Source organism: Pantherophis guttatus, chromosome 1 (genome assembly GCF_059756535.1).
Source record: "Pantherophis guttatus breed Tessera chromosome 1, ASM5975653v1, whole genome shotgun sequence".
Taxonomy (NCBI): Eukaryota; Metazoa; Chordata; class Lepidosauria; order Squamata; family Colubridae; genus Pantherophis; species Pantherophis guttatus.
The window spans coordinates 72,605,193-72,627,104 of NC_142063.1; the positions used below are offsets into that span (position 1 = coordinate 72,605,193).

At 41.1% G+C, this 21,912-nt stretch overlaps 1 protein-coding gene across 2 annotated transcripts in view; it reads left to right on the top strand.

Moving 5' to 3' along the window:
• Nucleotides 1-21,912, top strand: part of SLC8A3 (solute carrier family 8 member A3) — a 238,123-nt gene that overhangs the window by 51,492 nt on the left and 164,719 nt on the right. For both annotated transcript variants that reach the window (XM_087876190.1, XM_034417662.3), the window contains exon 2: nucleotides 2,133-3,955. In XM_087876190.1, coding sequence (XP_087732316.1) covers nucleotides 2,190-3,955 — 1,766 coding nt within the window. In that variant the 5' untranslated portion in view covers nucleotides 2,133-2,189. The remainder of the gene's footprint in view (nucleotides 1-2,132; nucleotides 3,956-21,912) is intronic.

A 21,912-nucleotide genomic window follows, 5' to 3' on the forward strand; every position in this document is an offset into this window, starting at 1 on the left:
CAGGGATGTTGAGTGCTGGACACTATTTTCTGTTCTAGCCCTGAAAATTAGTTGCAGCCAGGTTTAATAAATGCCTGAAGCACACATAGGTATTTGTTGTTGTTTCACTGTAGGCTGTCCTAAATTTTACAGAATTTTCTAAAGCAGCTTTTCCCAATTTAGATTCATTGAACTACATCTCCCAGAATTGTGAACTAAGAATTTTGTCAGCTGCAGTCCAGCAGGTCTGGATTACATATCAAGGGACATCACCCTAGGAAAACCTTTTTTAGAAAACCATTTTTCAATTCTGGGATTAAAATTAGTATACTCAAGCTAAACACTATTTCACATACAGATTTTAAAGTTTATTACAAATCGGATTTATTTTTATTGATGCTGCTTTTCTTCACTGTGTAATAGTCAAAAATAGTGGCCCTATGTTACAGTGCTATTTCGCCAATCTTCTTTGATGAGGCTTTCCAAAAGAAAAAGAAAAGAGAGTAGACTTGAGCCACATTAACTATATCTTACTAGATTTTCAAATGAGATCTATGTGCCTGTCCACTAATGTGGACACCCAGTTCTTAACAGAAAATATTATCATCCTTCTGAAATATTGAACCTGTTCTATATTTATTTATTTTCAATAACTATGCCATATCCTCAAGGTTGTTACAGTATGTGGGAATGAAGTTGGAAGACAGAAGGAAGAGTGACAGAGTAGGCAATAGTCAGATAAGGTGTAGGTAAACATCCTCAAAGGGACCATCCCTAGCTTCTTGAACTGTAAAGGTGAGGGGAGAGACTTCTACTTTCAGACTTTCAAGATTGTTTAATGTACCGTAATGATAGAGCTAGTACTTCTGGATGTGCTTCTTGTCTGGACTACCTTGTAAGGTGGACAGCTGCTCACACAATTCAAATCAAAACAAAATCTGGTTAAGATGCTGGATTTGGACCAAGAAAAGCTAAACCAGGGAAACCCAGTTCAACTTCCTATTCAGGCACTGAATTTATTGAGTGTTTTAGAAGGGATCTTTCAGTCCAATCTCCTTGGTGGTAGAGTTGCAATCAGTCAGTTAAAGTTAGTGTTGACTTCACAACTATTTGCAGCTCTTTACTAGGAATTACTAGGATCTTATTCTAACCAAAATTCATAGGATTATATCATAAACAAGTACCAATTTATCATGTTATCTTGCTTTAGGGCAAAATTGGAATACCTGGTGTGATTCTTTGATAACAATTCAGTTGATATCAAGATACTAATCATGTCTAAGATAAATAACAAGGTTGGTTATTCTGTGCTCAGTACAGACAGTTTCCCTCTATTCTACTGATAAGCCAAGGATATCAAACTGGATTTCTTTGAGGGCCAGATCAGCATTGTAGTTCTCCTCCATGGGTCGGTTCGGGGGTGGGGTGGGGGGATAGGACGGATGCCTCCTGCAGTACCATGCCAGCCAAAACACCTCCCCCGCATCCCATTTTGGCCGACAGGGTAGTGTAGGAGGCCGTTCATGCCAAAAATAGGGCACAAGGAGGCCGCACGCCCCCCCCCCCCCCGTGCCCCATTTTGGCTGCCAGAGCCACCGTGGGCTGGTCCTTTGCTATTTCCAGGCTGGCCCTGTGGGCCAGATTTGAGCACCCTGACGGCTGCATACGGCCCATGGGCCTCGAGTTTGACACCCCTATAATAAACAAATAATTCAATCTTGCGTGATCCATGTAAAATTAACCAAATATGATTTTTTTAAAAATTTGATTTATATGCCGCCCTTCTCCGGAGACTCAGGGCGGCTTACAATGCGCTAAGCAATAGCCTTCATTCTTTTTGTATATTTATACAAAGTCAGTTTATTGCCCCCACAACTGGGTCCTCAATTTACCTACCTTAGAAAGGATGGAAGGCTGAGTCAACCTTGAGCCTTGGTGAGATTCGAACCTGCAGTAATTGCAGGCAGCTGGTCTTAATAACCAGCTTAATAACAGGGTGCCTTAGACCACTGTACTACCAAGGCTCTTATGATACATAAGGTAGTATAACTAGTTGTAAATAAGAGAACACATTAATATTAATGGCATTAATTGCAATGTCAGTTCTTCGTTTTATTTCTTTCAGTCTCATGGTTTTAATCTCTTTATTTCAGATTCTTAACCTGAACAGAAGACCTTTGCTCCTGTGCTGTGGATGTTAAGCCTTGTGTATGGCGCGGTTAAAGTTACAACCTGTCACCTCAGCCTTCCTCCGGTTTGGGCTCTTTACTTTTGTCCTATTTTTACATGGTCTACAAGTAGATGCTGGCACAGGGACAGATTCACCAAACATAGGACATAACACCTCATGCTCCGGTTCTTCTGAGTGCAAGGAGGGTGTTATCTTGCCAATATGGTACCCAGAAAATCCATCCTTGGGGGACAAAATTGCCAGAGTTATTGTTTATTTTGTGGCACTCATATATATGTTTCTTGGCGTTTCTATCATTGCTGACCGTTTCATGGCTTCCATAGAAGTCATTACATCCCAAGAGAAAGAGATTACAGTCAGGAAACCCAACGGAGAAGCCATCACCACCACCATCCGAATATGGAATGAAACTGTTTCCAATTTGACCCTCATGGCTCTTGGTTCCTCTGCCCCAGAGATCCTTTTGTCATTGATAGAGGTATGTGGTCATGGATTCATTGCTGGTGAGCTGGGCCCTTCTACCATCGTTGGTAGTGCAGCTTTCAATATGTTTATCATCATAGCCATCTGTGTCTATGTCATTCCTGATGGGGAGACGAGGAAGATAAAACATTTGAGGGTTTTCTTTGTCACGGCTGCTTGGAGCATCTTTGCCTATATCTGGTTATACATGATCCTTGCGGTCTTTTCTCCAGGTGTGGTTCAGGTATGGGAAGGCTTACTCACTCTGTTTTTCTTCCCTGTTTGTGTCATCCTGGCTTGGATTGCAGACAGAAGGCTGTTTCTCTATAAATATATGCACAAAAAGTACCGTACTGACAAACACAGGGGTATTATCATTGAGACAGAAGGGGATCACCCCAAAGGGATTGAAATGGATGGTAAGATGATGAACTCCCATTTTTTAGATGGAAACCTAGTGCCTATGGAGGGAAAAGAGGTGGATGAGTCTCGCAAAGAGATGATCCGGATCCTCAAGGACTTGAAACAAAAGCACCCAGAAAAAGACTTAGATCAGCTGGTAGAAATGGCCAACTACTATGCTTTATCCCACCAGCAAAAAAGCAGAGCATTCTATCGGATTCAAGCTACCAGGATGATGACTGGAGCAGGAAATATTCTCAAAAAGCATGCAGCTGAGCAAGCCAAGAGGAGTACTAGCTTGCATGAAGTACGGCCAGAGGAGCCAGAAGAATTCATCTCCAAAATTTATTTTGACCCTTGCTCCTATCAGTGTCTTGAGAACTGTGGTGCTGTCCTCCTAACTGTTGTCCGGAAAGGAGGTGATGTCTCCAAGACCCTATATGTGGATTACAAAACAGAAGATGGCTCTGCTAACGCTGGGGCTGACTATGAATTTACAGAAGGGACAGTTGTTTTGAAGTCTGGGGAGACCCAGAAAGAGTTCTCCATAGGGATTATTGATGATGATATCTTTGAAGAGGATGAGCACTTTTTTGTGCGTCTTAGCAACCTACGGGTGATTGATGCAGAGGAACCCCCTGAACACAACAAACTGCCATATCCCAAGGCCATACTGGTCTCACCTTGTCTGGCTACTGTGACTATCTTAGATGATGACCATGCAGGCATCTTCACCTTCGAGTGTGATGTGATACATATCAGTGAGAGCATTGGGGTGATGGAGGTGAAAGTTCTTAGAACATCTGGTGCACGGGGTACAGTCATAGTCCCCTTTAGAACAGTTGAAGGAACAGCAAAAGGAGGTGGAGAGGATTTTGAAGACAGTTATGGAGAACTGGAATTCAAGAATGATGAAACTGTGTAAGTAACTAATTTTCTTTATTTTAAGTCATCTGTATTTAACCCTATAATTTTCATCCATCACAGGTAAACATGGTCAACATGGACTGTCCTCTCCTTTTCTCTAGTTTCCATACTTACCTTCTCTACACAAGAACCTTGTAGCAGGATCTAGTTCCTTCTCTTTCTCAGAGATGAATTAATGGATATATAAAAGCTTTTTGATGGCCTAAATAGCCCAACAGTTGCCTAATATTTATTTTAAAGAATCTGCCAAGATTCAATACTAAAACACTTCAAAACTCAAGCCAATAGAATCTTGATCATGTTAGCTGTATATACTTAATGGATTGAATTATCCTTGACCATCAAAACCTTGGATTACCAAATTAATCTAGGATTCCCCAATTTGCCGCCTTCCAGATATGATAAATTTCTTCTCCTGTGGGTTATGCTGACTGGGAATTATGAAATTTAAAATCCAACACATCCAGAGGGCATCTGGTTGGGGAAGGCTGCTCTCATCAATTAGCTACTCTTTTCATGAACCAAATTAATCATTTCTTTTTTAAAAAAAGCAGTAACAGTTCCATACTGTTCATTACTTTGAGAATAATCTTTCAATCAGTTTTCAAGAACGGACTCAAATAATTTTCATATAGCAAATTAGTTTTTACTATAATGGGATTCGGTATTACTAAATAATGATACAGTATACTATATTACTATATTAATCTCTGACATAGCAGATCCTGCAAACAAATTCCTCCAGTAGCGAAGTCTGCTTATTGCCACTTTCTTTTGATTCAAAAGGTTTTTATTTAAATGTTGAAGAGGGAAGAATTAATATGCCTCCAATGTAATCATCTCTTTCAGGAAAGCCTTAATAATAGTCTTCTACAACATAACAGTTCACTCCAGTCAACTCTCTACAGTTTATTCCAGTTGATGTCACTGTGAGATTCTGTTATGGAATGCAAGCAAATTAGCATCCTGTCCTCACCTTGCTCAGGAAAAAGCAGATAGTTCAGTGATTTTACATGATAAAGGCATCACTAGTAAAAAAAAAAAAAAGGTAGGACATTATATCTGCCTTTAATCTCAGAGAACTCTTGCCAGTTGGTGTGGAATGACCACACCGAACTAAACTGATTAACATTGTGACTTGATTTAATGCACCGACTATGCTCTGGTAAGCAAAGGTCTTAAGCACTTATAGAAACAATAACGTGGCATTTAAAAAATCCAGCCCGCTGACATCATAGCAAATTACATCACACATGCTCACTGCATTTTCATGGTTAATTACCTTAATTACCCGGCCCTAATTTTCTGTTCCTTCAGGGGGAGATTCTGCATGTTGTGCTACATCAGATGTGTCAAATAGTCGCTGGTTTGTCAAAGAAACACCAGATTATTCAGACCAAGGAGTTCTGCTTGCAAGTGGCTTTCACATAATGATTTGTTACTCTTTCCCATATTGATTAGGCTTCTGCAAATGTTCAGCCTGTTCCCAAGAGGATTCAAAACTACTTGGCTATAAGGGTGGGCCTGCAGACCCGGCCTCTAGGCTGCTGTCCACCCCTGGTATTTCAAATATGATCAAAAAGTGAGAGAGAGCTTCTGTTTGAATGTATGGGTAGTCCTCAACTTACGACCACAATTGAGCCCAACATTTGTGTCGTTAAGTGAGAAATTTGTTTTGCCCCATTTTACGACTTTTCTTGCCACATGTGTTAAGTGAGTCCCTGTAATTGTTAAATGAGTAACGTGGTTGTTAAGTGAATCTGGCTTCCCCCATTGACTTTGCTTGTCAGAAGGTCGCAAAAGGTAAATCACATGAGCCCGGGACCTGCCTGCATCCATCCATCCATCCATCCATCCATCCATCCATCCATCCATCCATCCATAAATAAGAAAGAAAGAAAGAAAGAAAGAAAGAAAGAAAGAAAGAAAGTTTATTGTCATTGTACGTGTATACACAGTATACCCATACAACGAAATTCACATAACACCCAAAGACACATAACACTCACAATAAATGTGAGTCAGTTGTCAAGCATCCGAATGTAAATCAGGTAACCATGGGGATGCTGTAATGGTCATAAGTGTGAAAAATGGTCATAAGTCACTTTTTTCAGTGCTGTTCTAACTTCAAACGGTCACTAAGTGAACTGTTGTAAGGCGAGGACTACCTGTAGTCAGGCTCTTGGCTGAACTGAGTTGTGTTCCAGCAAACATGAATAGAAGTCTTTTAAACCAGGTGTTTCCAATCTTGGCAACTTTAAGAGTTGTGGACTTGAACTCTGGGAGTTGAAATCCACAAGTCTTAAAGTTGCCAAGGTTGGAGACCCCTGGTTTAAACCACCATGCTCAGCTAAGAGATGATAAATTTTTGTGTACACCCACATACTCACAGTGAACATCTGCAGAGTGTATCATGTTAGTACGTTCACATTCCAAGTTGTACAAAAGATGTGTCAGGGAGTAGATTTTGGGCTCCTTGCAGATATATTATTTAAGCACCAGTTCTTCACAAGCCATTGACCAGAGGTGATTACAGTGGATGCGTTTTCTTAACCCATAAGTGGCAATGGGGAGGAATCTCATTAAAATACTGAAGGAGATAAAACAATTTTGATTCTTTAAAATATTCTTCCCTGAGAGGAAGGGGGGGGATCTCTGAAGCAAAATTATGAAGGAAGTTGATCCTGCCACAGTTCTTACTTATTGCTTCTGTAGCTCTAGTATGGTCAAAGTTTCCTCACCTACATTTGGGTTGGAAAAATGCACTCTTGGCATATGGCTGGTTGAGATGATTTTCTTTGAACACATTGTGATTTCCTTGGGAATCTAATGTTTATAAATTACTGCTTAATCCTGCAGGTAATGTAGATTCCATTTTTACTTGCTTCTCTCAACAGAGCTGACAATCTGCAGTTCTTTTGCATGTTTTCAGCTTCGCCTCTGTAAATTCCCTCTTGGATTCTATAGGTGTTTGGGGAATTTGTGTATCGCATCTTCATCCTAAAGCTTTAGGTCAGAAAAAATTAAATACAATAAAATAAGTTGAATTGTAAACATAGAGTGGGATTCAAGAATTACTTCAAAAGCATTGTGCATAGAAAAATATTTCAGTTTGCCACTGGAAAAGGCAGAACATTGGTGTCAGCAGAGGGTGTTCCAAATTTGAGATGCCACCAGTGAGAAGACCATTTGCAAATGGTACTTGGATTAGCTCTGGTCATAGACTGGAAGCCAACATTTCATCAATTTTCTTACAAGTTAGGAGCCTAGAAAAATTCCCACTACCTAATTCTGCTGATATCACTTGAGCCTCTGATCTATGGCAGCTAGTTATCAATATTTAGTATCCATATATATATTTTTAAGGTACCCTGGAGCCTTCTTTCCCATGAGTCTGCTTCTCATTAATATGTGCTTCAGACCTTCAGTCAAATATTTTACCCTCTGTAGGTTTTTTTTCCTGTTGTCCCTTTTTACTTGAGTTTCAAACAACAATTTTCAATCCCCCTTTACTGCCACTAAGATTCAGCACAACAGTAAGTCATATTTCTGTTCTCAAGGCTTAATAAGAATGGCAGCAGAATCAAGCCCATAGGCTTTGGAAGGGTTTTGTTTTGTTTGTTTGTTTTTGTTTTTATTTTTAATCATCTAATGTTCTCAGAGCTTATTCTTTTAATACTTAGTAGTGCAACACTGGCTGGTATATACAGCTGTAATGCCTTAAAATCTATCAAGTAAATTTCATTTATTTTAGTGCATGTTTTTCAAATTCAAGGAACTTTGGAGCACATATATCTCTAACCTTTTTAACCTGGGGGTTTTAAACTTAATAACTGATATGGGGAAAGAAACTGGAGAGGATCTATTAGGGTTTGTTTCCTCTTTCCTTTCCTTCATCTCCTTTACAAATAGCCCTCGCCTGAATCCTTGCCATCTTTCACCATCTCTGTATGTTTACTTTTTGCCTGAACCTGCCCCTACTCAAGAACCTATCCACAGGTTACTCATTCTTGTACTGGATCCTAGATCTCATCCCAAACGTCCTGCAATGCTCTAGAAACTGCTGGGATGCTTTCCTAGAAGAAAAACGGGGATTCCGTGGGAGATGTGTAAGTGGATAAATGATACCCCCCAAAAAATGAGGATCGGAAAATGAATTATGACAACCCATTTGGCATGCCAAGCCAAGTCTTCTCTTCAGTATTTCCCTCAATTTCAGTTGTTTTATGTCTGGTTGGATGCATTGATTTCAATGAGGATTTTGCTATTGTGTTCACATCTGTGCCTTCATAGAGTGATGTGCTTCTTAATCAATGAAAATTGTTTAAGGGGAAAGAGGAAGTATAGGCCAATTCCTGGCCTTACCACCATTCTTAAAAGTGTGCATTTGTAAAAGCAGGTCTGCTATACTTATGTAGGCTCTATATGCAGTTTAGAATTTGTGCAAGCTACCAAATTGTGTAGGAGGTTGGTAGGTTGGTGTTAGAGATGTAAAAGTTGAGTGAGGTCTCAATTTTCCCCTGCTTGTATGGGGTTTATTTTATTGGGTTTATTGGTTGGGTGCATTGGCTTCATAGTGAGATAATGTTGCAGCTCTAGTAATTTTGTAACATTAGCTTTCAAATTAAGTATGCAATATGTCCTTGGTTTGCCAATAAAATTCATGGTTCTATTACAAGAGTAGTATTAGAGTTTAATATTAAGAATCACTCTTCAGTATTAAACTTGGAGACAAGTTGGCTATTAGCCCAGTGAATGAAATGACCATCACTAATCTTTTGCACGAGGTCTATTATTATTTCTTAATACATGTTGTATATTCAAAGCTGTAGACTAAAAGGCCAACTTAGATAGTTGACACCATGGTCTCTAACAGTTTTCTTCCATCAGCCAGCCAGATCAGATCCTTGATTTACTGGGAAGCTGAGCGTGATAACAACTGATGCAAGTAGAGAAATCTTAGAATGAAGATTGAGCATGGATTAGGGTTGATGCGTGTGGGAGAAGGCAGTGGAAAATGCTTACTTCTTTTTTTGTTTTTATAAAAAGTTTTTTCTTTTTTCTTTTAAAACAAACATCACACCGTTAATCAATCAGTGTGTCATCTGGGTACAAATTTTTGTGTCATCATTTTTAACGCTTACCATCATTTTCTTAATATATATATTTCTTTGCTTTTACATTTCAGTTTAATATATCTTCTATTAAGACATTTTCCTTCCAAATTTATTCAATTTTATACCACTTTTTGTCCATATTCATTTTCTATCCAATGGTAAAATTGCCCCCATATGTTATGATACTCCGATTCTTCCTTCCCTTTAATTGCCAATGTTAATCTATTCATTTCTGCACATTCTTATATATTCTTAATTACCTCTCCCTCTGTAAGGATTTTTTCCGCTTTCCAATTTTGTGCAAATACAATTCTTGCTGCAGTTATTACATGGATAATCAAAGATACATTTTCTTTACTAAATTTCTCAGGTAAAATACCCAACAAAACAGTTGCAGTTTTAAATCAATTGAAAGTGCTTACTTCTCAACCTCCACTGTGCTTACACTGAATAGGCAGAAAATCACTTTTCAGCACTGTTTTAACCTCCTTTATTCATAGAGGGAACTAGAAAACTCAGTGGTATGCTATCAGCAACCTGCTATACAGTAATTCTAAATCTGTGAATTCTAATATTGGGATAGGTCACACTGATATTGTCTGGGCATATTTAGTTAGATGATGATGATATCCATTCAGTTGTGTCTAAAAGCTGAATGGCTTTTAGACATTTAATGGCCTAAAAGGCATAAACAATATCACAACTATTTAAACCCCTTAAAAAGTAAATACTGTATAAGGAAAATATTCATCTAAACACAATAAACTTATCATGTAGGCCCCCACTTGGTATCCTCAAGGTTTCTGGAAGAACCACAGTCTCACCTCAGAGTATGAGGGGTGTCAGGGTAGGGGGGCCTCATTCAAAAGCTCTGTCAATTGAAACCATATGCTCTCAAATATCTAACCATAGGAAAGAAAACATTGGTACCTATTTTCCTGGTTCAGGTGGGTGGGATAAAGAAATAGGGGAATCTACCAACCAGAGGTCATGATAGCTACAGTCCAGACAGAACTGCTAGCCATCATCATTGCCAATAAGTGAAAGAGGTGTCCTTTTTAGGGTAGTTGTATAAAATCACTATTTTTAACAATACTGTTTCTAATATGAAATTGTGATAATTTGAAGATAAATATTTAAATGAAGAAATTCACAATATTGGGATGAATGGATAATTGGAACAAGGTAATTTTTACGCAGGATATGTTAAAAAGCACTGATATTTTAGACAGAGTCACATATTTCTATCTTGTAATATTTTGATACTGGGAAATCTGTCTAATATCAAGGTGGAAGTTTTATTATTAAGTATTGGCTTGACATTCTCCAAGCTGGATCTGTTCCAAAGTTGTAAATCTGATAAGCTTTTTTCTTTTCTTAGGAGGTAATATCTGTAAAAGTACCTATTCCCTTTATTTGATTTTCACTGTATATTTGCTGCATAGAACTATGAGTATTAATTGGCAGCAATGAGTTGAAGAGAGAATTGCGATTTATAAATGTTGAATTCTTCTTTACAGCAGGTCTTCAAATTGTCTGGTTGCTCATCTGTCAAATATGTTCCTGCACTGACCAATGGGTTAGACTAGATCGCCTCTTAAGATTTCTGTTTCTATGATCTTATTTCATTTTATTTAGGTACCTGTTAATGATATTCCTGCTTTTCTTCCCAGAGCTTTAAATGGCATTCATAATTCTCTCATATGAATTTTATCCTCATAAAAAATTTGTGAGATAGGCTAATTTGAAAGATAGTGATAGAACCAAAGTGACTTGAGGGTGACTTGATCTCTAAATTAGACTGTTAATTGCCGCACTTATATAGATTGCATAGGGTTGGAGCATATGGTGGATGGCTTGCAAGGAAATTAAGAAATATTTTCAGAATTTGTAAACTTAGTCTTGAAATTAGATACCCTGACAATTTCTAAAAGCAGAGACATGCTGATCTGCTCTGTGACCTCTTATAGCCTTTATGATGGTGGCTGATGAAAAGTACATGGAATGAAGAATAGTGTATGGATGGATCTGTGATATCTTCAATTCAAGGCAACTCCCATACAATCTGTGACCTGAATGAAATATGTCAGCAGAGAATATGTGAGGAGCATTCTTAGCATTAAAAGACCTTGGCGGGAAGGCTGCAAGATTAATGCTCATAGGGAGGGCATGAATTTATATAACCATAGAGAGAGCAAGCCCTAACATGCCATTTTTGACACGGACTGAACAACAAGTTTGTGACTGGTGGTGGTTCAATTACTCTTCACTGTAGTATGAAATGATATTGCTGTTTGGTGTACCTTAGCAATATGTGTGTTCCCTTCAGGTATTTTAGAAGTGTGGGCAAAAGTATTTTCCCCGATTTCTTTCTGTTGTCAGGAAAGTTTTATTTTGCTTTGTAATCTTAGGGTTAGAAAGTTTTCCCTCCTCAGTTGAAAAGTTCTTCACACCTCCAAGTCTGGTAGTGGAAAGAGAATGTATATAGTAGGTCTAACTTAGCTTCTGCTAGTGGTGTTGCTGGCCACTTGTTTTATCAAATCTGCAGGCAACTTCCATTTTTGATCAGAAGAACTTGACAGCACATGTTTATCCTTATGAATCCTCCTATTCATTTTGATCAGAAGAACATTCATTAAGACCTTATGTCAACTGAATAGAAGGATTTCATGACAGTGATTCTTAAATTGCAGTTGTATAACCTAATCGTAATCATCTCAATTAGATATTGCTGCAGATTTCAGGAGAGCAACAGAATAAAGGGCTTTTTTTAAATCCCCCTGCCTTTCAATTAGACTTTTGTAATTAATATACATGCTCACACATTATCTCTCTGCATGTATGAAGGTGGGGGAATGTAGAGAAAGAGTTTCCCTAATCCTATTGAAATATCAACATGCATATATGAGACGCTCATTTCTTAAAATGCATAAATCTGCTAAGATTAAATAATTCAAAAGGCTATGTTGAACTTCCCAGTAGAATACTTTATAGCAGGGATCAAGGACCTTTTTGAGTAGTGAATACATTTAAAACCTTGAGATCTTGCTCAATTGGCTCAATTTACCAAATGGCTGTGTAGGAAGATTTGCCCATCTACAAAATGACTGCTATGAGGAACATTAGAATGATATCTGCCATTAGCTCTAGCCTCCCACTCTCATCAGGATGTGGTCAGAAGAAAATAACATGTCGTCTATTAAGATAGATGAAGTAGAAATGTAGATGAACAGTGCCCACTTCCCCACACCACACAGACTATGGTTTCAAAAGCCACTGGGAAATCAAGATGTAACACCGCTCCCATTGTGGCTCCATCTGTTAACCATTAGGAATAGTCTAGACATAGAGCACAACTTGAATACAGTACCAGCTCTATCTTTATTCTATGGTTACAGTAACAGAATCTTGCAAGTCTGAAAGTGCTTCTCACATCCTTACCTTCTACTCTATGGAAAACTAGGGAGGGTCCCTTCTAAAACACTTCCCATACTCCCTCCTTCTATGGATGAAGCTAACTCCATCCCTATCTCCATAAGAGCCACAGTGGCACAGTGGTTAGAATGCAGTACTGCAGGCTACTTCTGCTGACTGGTGGCTGACTGCGATTTGGCAGTTCAAATCTCACCAGGCTCAAGGCCTTCCATCCTTCCGAGGTGGGTAAAATGAGGACCCAGATTGTTGGAGGAAATCTGCTGACTCTGTAAACCGCTTAGAGAGTGCTGTAAAACACTGTGAAGCAGTCTATAAGTCTAAGTGCTATTGCTATCTTTTATATGATGAGTATCCAGTCTGAAGTTCTTCCTCCTGTCTCCCAAGATCATTTCTGCATACACCACTCAGATTCATCCATTAGTGCAGTCAATGCTGTCTCAATATTGTGCCTACAGACAATCCATTTTTTCCAATGTCTTTTACAGCTGTAACACAACCACCTTTTCAATAATCTTCCCTAAAAAAGAAAGGTTGGAGAGTGAGATTGTCCAGCAGTAAAACCTTGAAGATGGGGCCCGCACAGATTTCAAGGCTGGCCCAACCATCCCTTTTCTCAAGAAGGATAACCCAACTTTCATGGACCCAATCGTAGCAGCCTTTGCAAACCATATTCATCTTCTTCTTTACTGCAACTGTGCTCTGATATCTTACTTGAATTTTGAACTCAACAAATGCTCTTTTGAAATTATACTGCCCCCCTCCTCTTCCCACTGCTCCAAAACCCTGCACATTTTGTGCTGGATTGCACCATGAATAAGAACCAGTCTAACATTTAAAATGGAGCTGATCTCAATTAATTCACAAACCATAGAATTCTAGGATTTTAAAAGGCCATTAAATCCAGTTCCTGCTCAGTGCTGAAGTCCAAATTAAGACCCCATAGACAGATGGCTGTTGACTCTCAGCATAAACATATTCAGTGAACATGTTCACCATCATTCTTAGAAACCGGTTCCATGATAAAACTGCTGGTATTAAAAAAAAATTCTACCATTCAGCTAGAATCTGCCTTCTTATAGACCACTATTTGTCTGGGATAATAAAGACAAAGTATAGCATTCTTTTCTATGACATCCCTGGAGTCACTCAAAGAATCCTATTATATCTCCCTCAATAATCTTCTTTCAAGGCTAAATATGTCCCAGTACGTCCTTCTTTCCTTTTAATACCTGATTTACAGTCCCTCGGTCATCTTTGCCATCTCCAAGTCTGTTTGAATTTCTCTACATCCTTTTTAACGTGCAACGTTTAGAAGGGAATACAACATTCAATATGAGTTCTGCCCAATGTAGAATAAAGAGGATCTATTATTTCCCATGATTTGGAAACTATTTCTTTTAATGCAGCCTAAAATTGCACTTGACTTTTTACCAGCCATACATTTGTGCTTATTCATATTCAACTCTAGTATATGCATATTCAGCACATTCAACACCTATTAATACTAAATGAGGTGTTCCCCTTGCATTATCTCTGCAGTTTATTTCTTTTTTTTTCTAAATGAAGGCATTTGTCTCTATTGCATTTCATTATTTTATTTTCAGCCCATTTCTTTATCAAGATCATTTTTAATTTTATTTCTATCTTCTCAAACAATAGCTGCCCCACCCAGTTTTGTTTCATATGAAAATTTGCTCTGCATTTTCCACTTTTGTGGAGAAAAGAACTCAGTATTAATTTTCTGCCCTATGAGCATCTTAATTGCTTTGGAGCGAAAAAGGTGCTAACCAGGCAATTTATCACTTATGCTTAAAGATTTCCTTTCCTTTAGTTTGCATATTATTGCAAGTACCTAGATCTGCTTTAAAACTAGACATTCATTTCACTGATCCAAATCATTAATATGAAAAGATATTGAAGATTGCCAAGACTTAATTCTGTGGCACATCACATGATACGTCAGCCCAGTTTGAGAGGGAAAATGGAGAAACTCTTTGTATATAAAGTCTTAAAGCCAACTGAGCATCACCTAATAAACATACCACCCAGTTTGAACTTAATTTGCTAAATGGAACATCATGGGATAGCCTCTATTGGGGCTGCTGTAGTAGATGATTCCAGTAGCAGAGAGGAAATAGTACTAGATGTTCTACTGTATGTTAGTCCAAGGATAAAATGCACTTACCTTTGCTACTGGATCGGAAATATGAGCGTGTGTGTGTCTTCTCCGCATGTGCAGAGCCTTCTGCACATGCACAGAGGGTCAAAAACAGTACATGATGACATCCAGGTGGGTGGGTGGAGCCTCCCACCACCGGCCCTACCAGATTGCGCAAACTGGATAGATACAGCTGGATTTCACAGCTGATGTGGTCCCTCCCAACCCTTAAATTCCACAATTCTCATAGATGAAATGAGCAAATGAGTAGCAGCATGTTTTGACTATTAAAAGATGTTTTGTCTGCTTTTTTTTTTCAAAGGAAAGCTAAGAATGTGAGTCATACAACTTGTTCAGGTCGAGGGACTACTTTTCTCGTTCATCCTTGCAGATGAATTGGAAGAATCTTCTGGACTGATACCCCATCCACACCATAGAGTGGTGATGTGTGCTTATTCAGCATTCAGTGTTTTTTTTATGGAGACTGGGGCATTCTGAAGCATACTGATCTGTTCCTGGTCAAGGCTATTAAAAAGATAAAGGCTTTTTGTACATCCATGTGCATACAGGTAATCCTTGACTTACGACTGCAGTTGGGACTGGTCGGAATTTTGGTCATAAGTCATGACCGGATTTGATTTTATGACCATTTTTACAGTGCTCGTTAAGCAAATCATGTGATCACAAGTCCAAAACAAATCTCCTGAATAGGTGTTTTTGCTGGAAACCAGTAAAAAAAAATAATCACAAATTGTGGTTACATGACTGCGGGATGCAGCAGCTAGTCGTAAAGGTGATACAGGTGCTAAGCATCCAAAATAGGGTCATGTGACTGTGGTGGCTGTAATGCTGTATAGGCCATATAGCACCCTTTTCAAATCCTTTGTAACTCCAAACACTTTTTAAATGACCAGTTCGAAGTCAAGAATTATCTGTATCTGCACTGAGAAAATAGTGTTAGGCTCCATAGGACACCAATCCTTGCATGCACATTCCTGCCCCCTGTATAGGGCATAAATTTACTGTGTTTCTACAAAAGTATTTTCCACAATATACTTATTTTCCGAGGGAGGGAGGGAGGGAGGGAGGGAGGGAGGGAGGGAAGGAAGGAAGGAAGGAAGGAAGGAAGGAAGGAAGGAAGGAAGGAAGGAAGGAAGGAAGGAAGGAGACACCATGTTGGAATTTATCCCTCTACTTTTTTAAAAAAAAGTATCTTCTGCCTCCATTAAAAATGACATAGAGGTTTTGCTGTTATATTGTTATCTTTTTAAAAAGATCTTAAAGTGAATATTCAAATACTGAAGAGTGATATTTTGCTCCATCTGCCTCACCTGCCCTCTGGTCAAAGTGTGAGGATTAAGTTCAGGGTACATCTGTTTTGCCTTAGAGATTGGTTTAACACCTTTCTTTCCCCAAAAAGTAAATAAAAAATAAAAATGGATGGAGGCATTTGTGGGCACTTACAAAATGCCATGTGCTGGGACCTCAATTTACCATTGTAGCATGCTGAAGAGTTTTTAATATATTGTTTTAAAGTGCAGAGAAACTGATGGTAAGGGTGAAATGATGAAACAGAATTGAATATATTCAGGCTGTAGGTATGGGGGATAATCCACTGAGGGGAGGGGAGGGTCTGGCTGTGAAGTGCGGCGTGTGGGGTGGGGGACCCGGGGTCGAGGGGGGGGTCAGAGCTTATCTGGATAGTGTTTCGAATATCAATACTGTGGGTGGGAGGGGCAGATACGGCAGGAGCAGGGGGCCATATCATGTTAGGGGAGCGCGCGCTCGCTGTCTACGAGCGGTGGCGCGCTCCAGCCCCCAAGGCTCCATTCATTCCCCAGGTTGCACAGACCCTCAGGGCCCGGGCCTTCGGCTGATGTGCAATGCCAGGTCTATAGTAAATAAAGCCCCCCTCATTTGTGATCTTGTTCAGGAGGGGGGAGCGGACCTGGCAGGTATTACGGAGACCTGGTTGGGACAGGAGGGGGGGTTCCCCTCATTGAAATGTGCCCACCAGGTTTCCATGCATTTCATCAGCCGAGGGCACAGGGGAGGGGTGGGGGAGGTAGCGGTTATTATTAAAGAAGGTCTTAGACCGAGGAGGCCACTGTTCCTCAGACGGCCAGCTGTGAGTCCCTCCTTGTGAAGTGGGGTCATGGGGTACAGATGAGTTTGCTGATCACGTACCTGCCTCCCTGCCCGAGCTACTCAATGTCATCGCCGCGGTGGCGGTTGACACCCCTAGACTTATGGTCATGGGGGATTTCAACCTGCCGTCCATGGGTGAGACGTCTGAGGTGGCTCTGGAGTTCATGGCTTCCATGACAGCTATGGACCTGACCCAGTTAATTCATGGCCCTACCCACATGGGGGGAAACACGCTGGACCTGGTTTTTGTCTCTGAACAGTGGTTGAATGATCTTGAGATAGGGGATATAGTCACCGAGCCCTTGTCATGGTCGGATCACTCTCTCCTTCACCTTGACCTTCAAACCGCTGCACCCCGCCGCAGGGAGGCGGAGCCGGTAAGATGGTTCCACCTCAGGAGCCTGATAGGTTCCAGATCGAGCTTGGGCCATTCCCTGAGGCTCTGGCACACGCCTCGATTGGAGACCTAGTGGCCGCCTGGGATAGGGCAGCCACTGGAGCTCTGGATCGGGTTGTGCCTTTGCAGCCTCTGACCCGGCACCAATCTCATCTGGCTCCTTGGTTTACTGAGGAGCTAAGGGAGATGAAGCGCCGGAAAAGACACCTAGAGAGTAGTTGGAGGGCCAGCCTTTCCGAATCCGACTGGACACTGGTAAGATCTCATATTAGGAATTACCTAGTGGCGATAAAAGCAGCGAAATGTAACTATTTTGCTGCTCTTATTGCGTCATCAGATAATCGCCCGGCCGCCCTGTTTAGTGTGACCCACTCCTTACTCCACCAGGGAGTGTGGGAGGACCCCTTGGAGGGTAGAGCCGAGGATTTTGTACAGTATCTGCATGACAAAATCACTCAGATTCGAGAAGATCTGGACTCTGACTGGGTAGGTTCAGGGGGATGACTGGGGCAGGTCTTGAGAATGTTATCTGAGATGAGTTTGATCCTGTGACTCCTGATGACGTGGACAGGATTCTGGGGAGACTGAATGCGACCACATGTTTGTTGGACCCGTGTCCCTCCTGGTTAGTGCTGGCTTCCCGGGAGGTGACGCAAGGCTGGCTCCAGGGGATTATAAATGCTTCATTGGGTGAGGGTGACTTCCCTGCCGCCTTGAAAGAGGCGGTGGTGAGGCCTCTCCTCAAGAAGTCTTCCCTGGACCCGGCAGTGTTGGCAAATTATCATCCAGTCTCCAACCTTCGCTTTGTGGTGAAGGTTGTTGAGAGTGTGGTTGCGCGACAGCTCCCCCAGCACCTGGATGAAACGATGTATCTGGATCCGTTCCAGTCGGGCTTCAGACCTGGGTACAGCACGGAAATGGCATTGGTCGCATTGGTTGATGATCTCTGGAGGGCTTGGGACAGGGGTTGCTCCTCTGTCCTGGTCCTATTAGATCTCTCAGTGGCTTTTGATACCATCGACCATGGTATCATGCTGCACTGGTTGGAAGAGTTAGGGGTGGGGGGCACTGTGTTGTGGTGGTTCTCCTCCTTTCTCTCCGACCGGTTGCAGTCTGTGTTGGCAGGGGGGCAGAGGTCGACCCCGAGACCCCTCATATGTGGGGTGCCACAAGGGTCGGTCCTCTCACCCCTTTTGTTCAACATTTATGTAAAGCCGCTGGCCGAGATCATCCATGGGTTCAGGGTGAAGTACCACCAGTACGCTGACAACACTCAGCTGTACATCTCCACCCCGGACCACCCCAACGATGCCCTTGAAGTGATGTCCCGGTGCCTGGAGGCTGTGCGGATCTGGATGGGGAGAAACAGGCTCAGGCTCAACCCATCAAAGACCGAGTGGCTGTGGTTTCTGATGTCCTGATATAGTCAGTTGGCGCCATCACTGACTATTGGGGGTGAATCGTTGGCCCCCATGGAGAGGGCTCGCAACTTGGGCCTCCTCCTGGATTCACGGCTGTCTTTAGAAGAGCATTTGACGGCCGTGACAGGGAGGATTTTTCATCAGTTCGCCAGTTGTGTCCCTTTTTGGATCGGGACCTTTACTCACAGTCACTCATGCCCTCATCACTTCCTGTCTAGACTATTGCAACGGTCTCTACATGGGGCTCCCCTTGAGGAGCACCCGGAGGCTCCAACTGGCGCAGAGTGCGGCTGCGCGGGTGGTTATGGGAGTGACATGGCGTTCCCATGTAACACCTCTCCTGCGCAAGCTGCACTGGCTCCTGGTGGTCTTCCGGGTGCACTTCAAGGTTTTTGTTACCACCTTTAGAGCGCTCCATGGCTTAGGACCTGGTTACCTACGGGACCGCCTGCTGCCACCAATAGCCTCCCACCGGCCGGTATGCTCTCATAGAGAGAGACTCCTCCAGGTGCTGTCGGCCAAACAATGTCAACTGGCGGCCCCCAGGGGGAGAGCCTTCTCTATGGGGGCACCTACTATCTGGAACGAGCTCCCCCCAGAGATACGGAGGATCCCGGATCTGCGCACCTTCCGCCACGCTCTTAAGACCTTTTTATTCCATCAGGCTGGCCTGGCCTAATCTTTTCCCTTTTCCCCCTTTTTAAAATGTAAATTTTAATCTGTTTTAAATTATTGGGGTGTTTTAAATCTGTCTTGCGCCAAATTGTTTAATTCGGTTTTACTTTGCTTTTAAATTTTGTATTTATGTGTTTTATCTGTGGCTGTTCACAGCCCTGAGTCTTTCGGGAGTAGGGCGGTATATAAATCAAATAAAAATGAAAATTAATATTTAAGTATTGTAGTTTTGAATGTATTCATCCATTCACAAAGATTTTGGATTGTGCAATTGACTCAGGCAAATTAGAAGAAGAACTTCTGGATTGAGAAGATAAAATCCCAAAGTGTAACCTAGTAGTTTATTAGGTTCCCCGTTCAAATGGACGGGGAAAGGAACTTTAAAAATAAATGGCTACCATTATACTTTGTCTGCTTATATCAAAATGATCACTTCCTCCAACATTTGAAATTGAGGTGGGAATTTTTTGAAACTGTACAGTCTTTCCTATAATATTTAGTTCCATCCTAAGGGATGAAACTGCATCCAGACTGTCAGCCACTTACCCAGTATTTAGAGGCTATACTCAACAGATTCCCACAAAAAGCTGTCATTAGCCCAAATCCATTTTAAAACAGCTTTCACCATGCATGATTTATCTGTAATACTGGTAATCAACATTGGTAACACATGTTCCTTTTAGTAATTCAGAGAACTGGTTTTAAAAGACAAAATGAGCAGCTAATTTTCGACAGTTCTAAGAAGGTAGACATGCTACAGTCGCTTAGGGCAGTGTTTCCCAAACTTGACCCTTTGAAGATGTATGGACTTCAACTCCCAGAATTCCTCAACCAGGCACACTGGTTGGGGAATTCTGGGAATTGAAATCCATGCATCTTAAAATAGCCAAGTTTGGGAAACACTGGCTTAGGGGGAAAATGCATTCAGCACCATGGACAGCACAACAAAATTATTTTGTGTCTTAATAACTCGCAGCATGAACATATGGTACCGGGGTGGGTTCTACTTACCTTTACTACCGGTTTGCAATGGGAGCACGCATGCACACTTTGCTCGCTTCTGCGCATGCGCATATCACCCATGATGACATCGTGGCAGGTGGGCGGGGCCTCCCGCTGGTTTTACTACCAGTTCTATAGGACCAGACAGAACTGGGAGCAACCCACCACTGTATGGTACCTAATACTCCCTTCTCTTCCTGTTTTCCCCACAACAACAATCCTGTGAGGTGAGCTGGGCTGAGAGAGTGTGACTGGCTTTCATGCCTAAAGTGAACTAGAACTCACAGTCTTCTGATTTTTAGCCTGGTGCCTTAACCAATAGACCAAATTTATTTATTTATTTAATTTTTATACCGCCCTTCTCCCGAAGGACTCAGGGCAGTAAACAGACAGAATAACATACATATAATGTGAAATAAAAATAATTTAAAATAATTAAACCGATTTGGCTCATCAATTAAGATCCTCAGCGTAGAATTGGCTCTATGTAACTTTGTTGTTAAAATGATAGGAAATGATGAGCTTCATACACTTATTATATTAATGGAATAAAACATTGTACTATTTTAACAATTCTGTCAGACACATGGGACAATGCCAGGAAGCAGTGAGACTTCGAGTTTGGTAGAATATGTTCCAGAATATTAAATAGAATTAGTCCTGTGAGGGGGATCTTTTGAGAAATGGAACAGGCAGACCAGCAACAAAAGACTCTTTTTATCTTCCCTGTGAAATCTGACTGTTCTATAATTACCACAGTTTGGATTTAATATGTTCGCAGGGTCACTTTTCATTAGATATACAGTGGTCAACACAGATACATTGTGCCTGACATCTGCCCAAAAGCAACATTCAAACTAATAATAAACGGGGAAATGTGTTGGTGGACCTAGGGTTTGGTTTTTGTTTTCATTAGCTGTATTACATTAAACTTAAAATAAACAAATAAAACTGAGCTAATGTCATAACTATGATTGAGGTGAAACCTTATCTCCCCTATTTATCAATGAGTGAGCTCCTGCCCATTCATATTGGATTACCTTGGAAGGGAATCTGTTCTGCAGAGTATTTAATGTCTGAGTCAGTGGTGAAATTCAAATTGTTTACTACCGGTTCTGTGGGCGTGGCTTGGTGGGCGTGGTGTGGTGTGGCTTGCTTGGCATGGTTTGGTGGGCATGGCAGGGGAAGGATACTGCAAAAACTCCATTCCCACCCCACTCTGGGACCAGCCAGGGGTGGTTCTCTGAATTACTCAAAATTTCCACTACCGGTTCTCCAGAACCTGTCAGAACCTGCTGGATTTCATCCCTGGTCTGAGTGAATCTTATATCTGTAATTTATTCATTCAAGATCCCTGTCCCATTAACAAGCTCTTTTCCACTTCAGTACAACTGATCCATGTAGGATGAAAGTAATAATAGTTGCCAGAGGCATTAAGGAAATTAGAACTGTTATGGGGACTATGATAAAAAAACAACAACTATTTAACAAACCTTAGCAAAAGTCTGTCTTCCTGGGAGGCACAGTGATCAAATCTCCATTTGTTACATCTTAAAAATGACACATGAGCAAGATTGTGCCAAGCACATTTAGAAGGC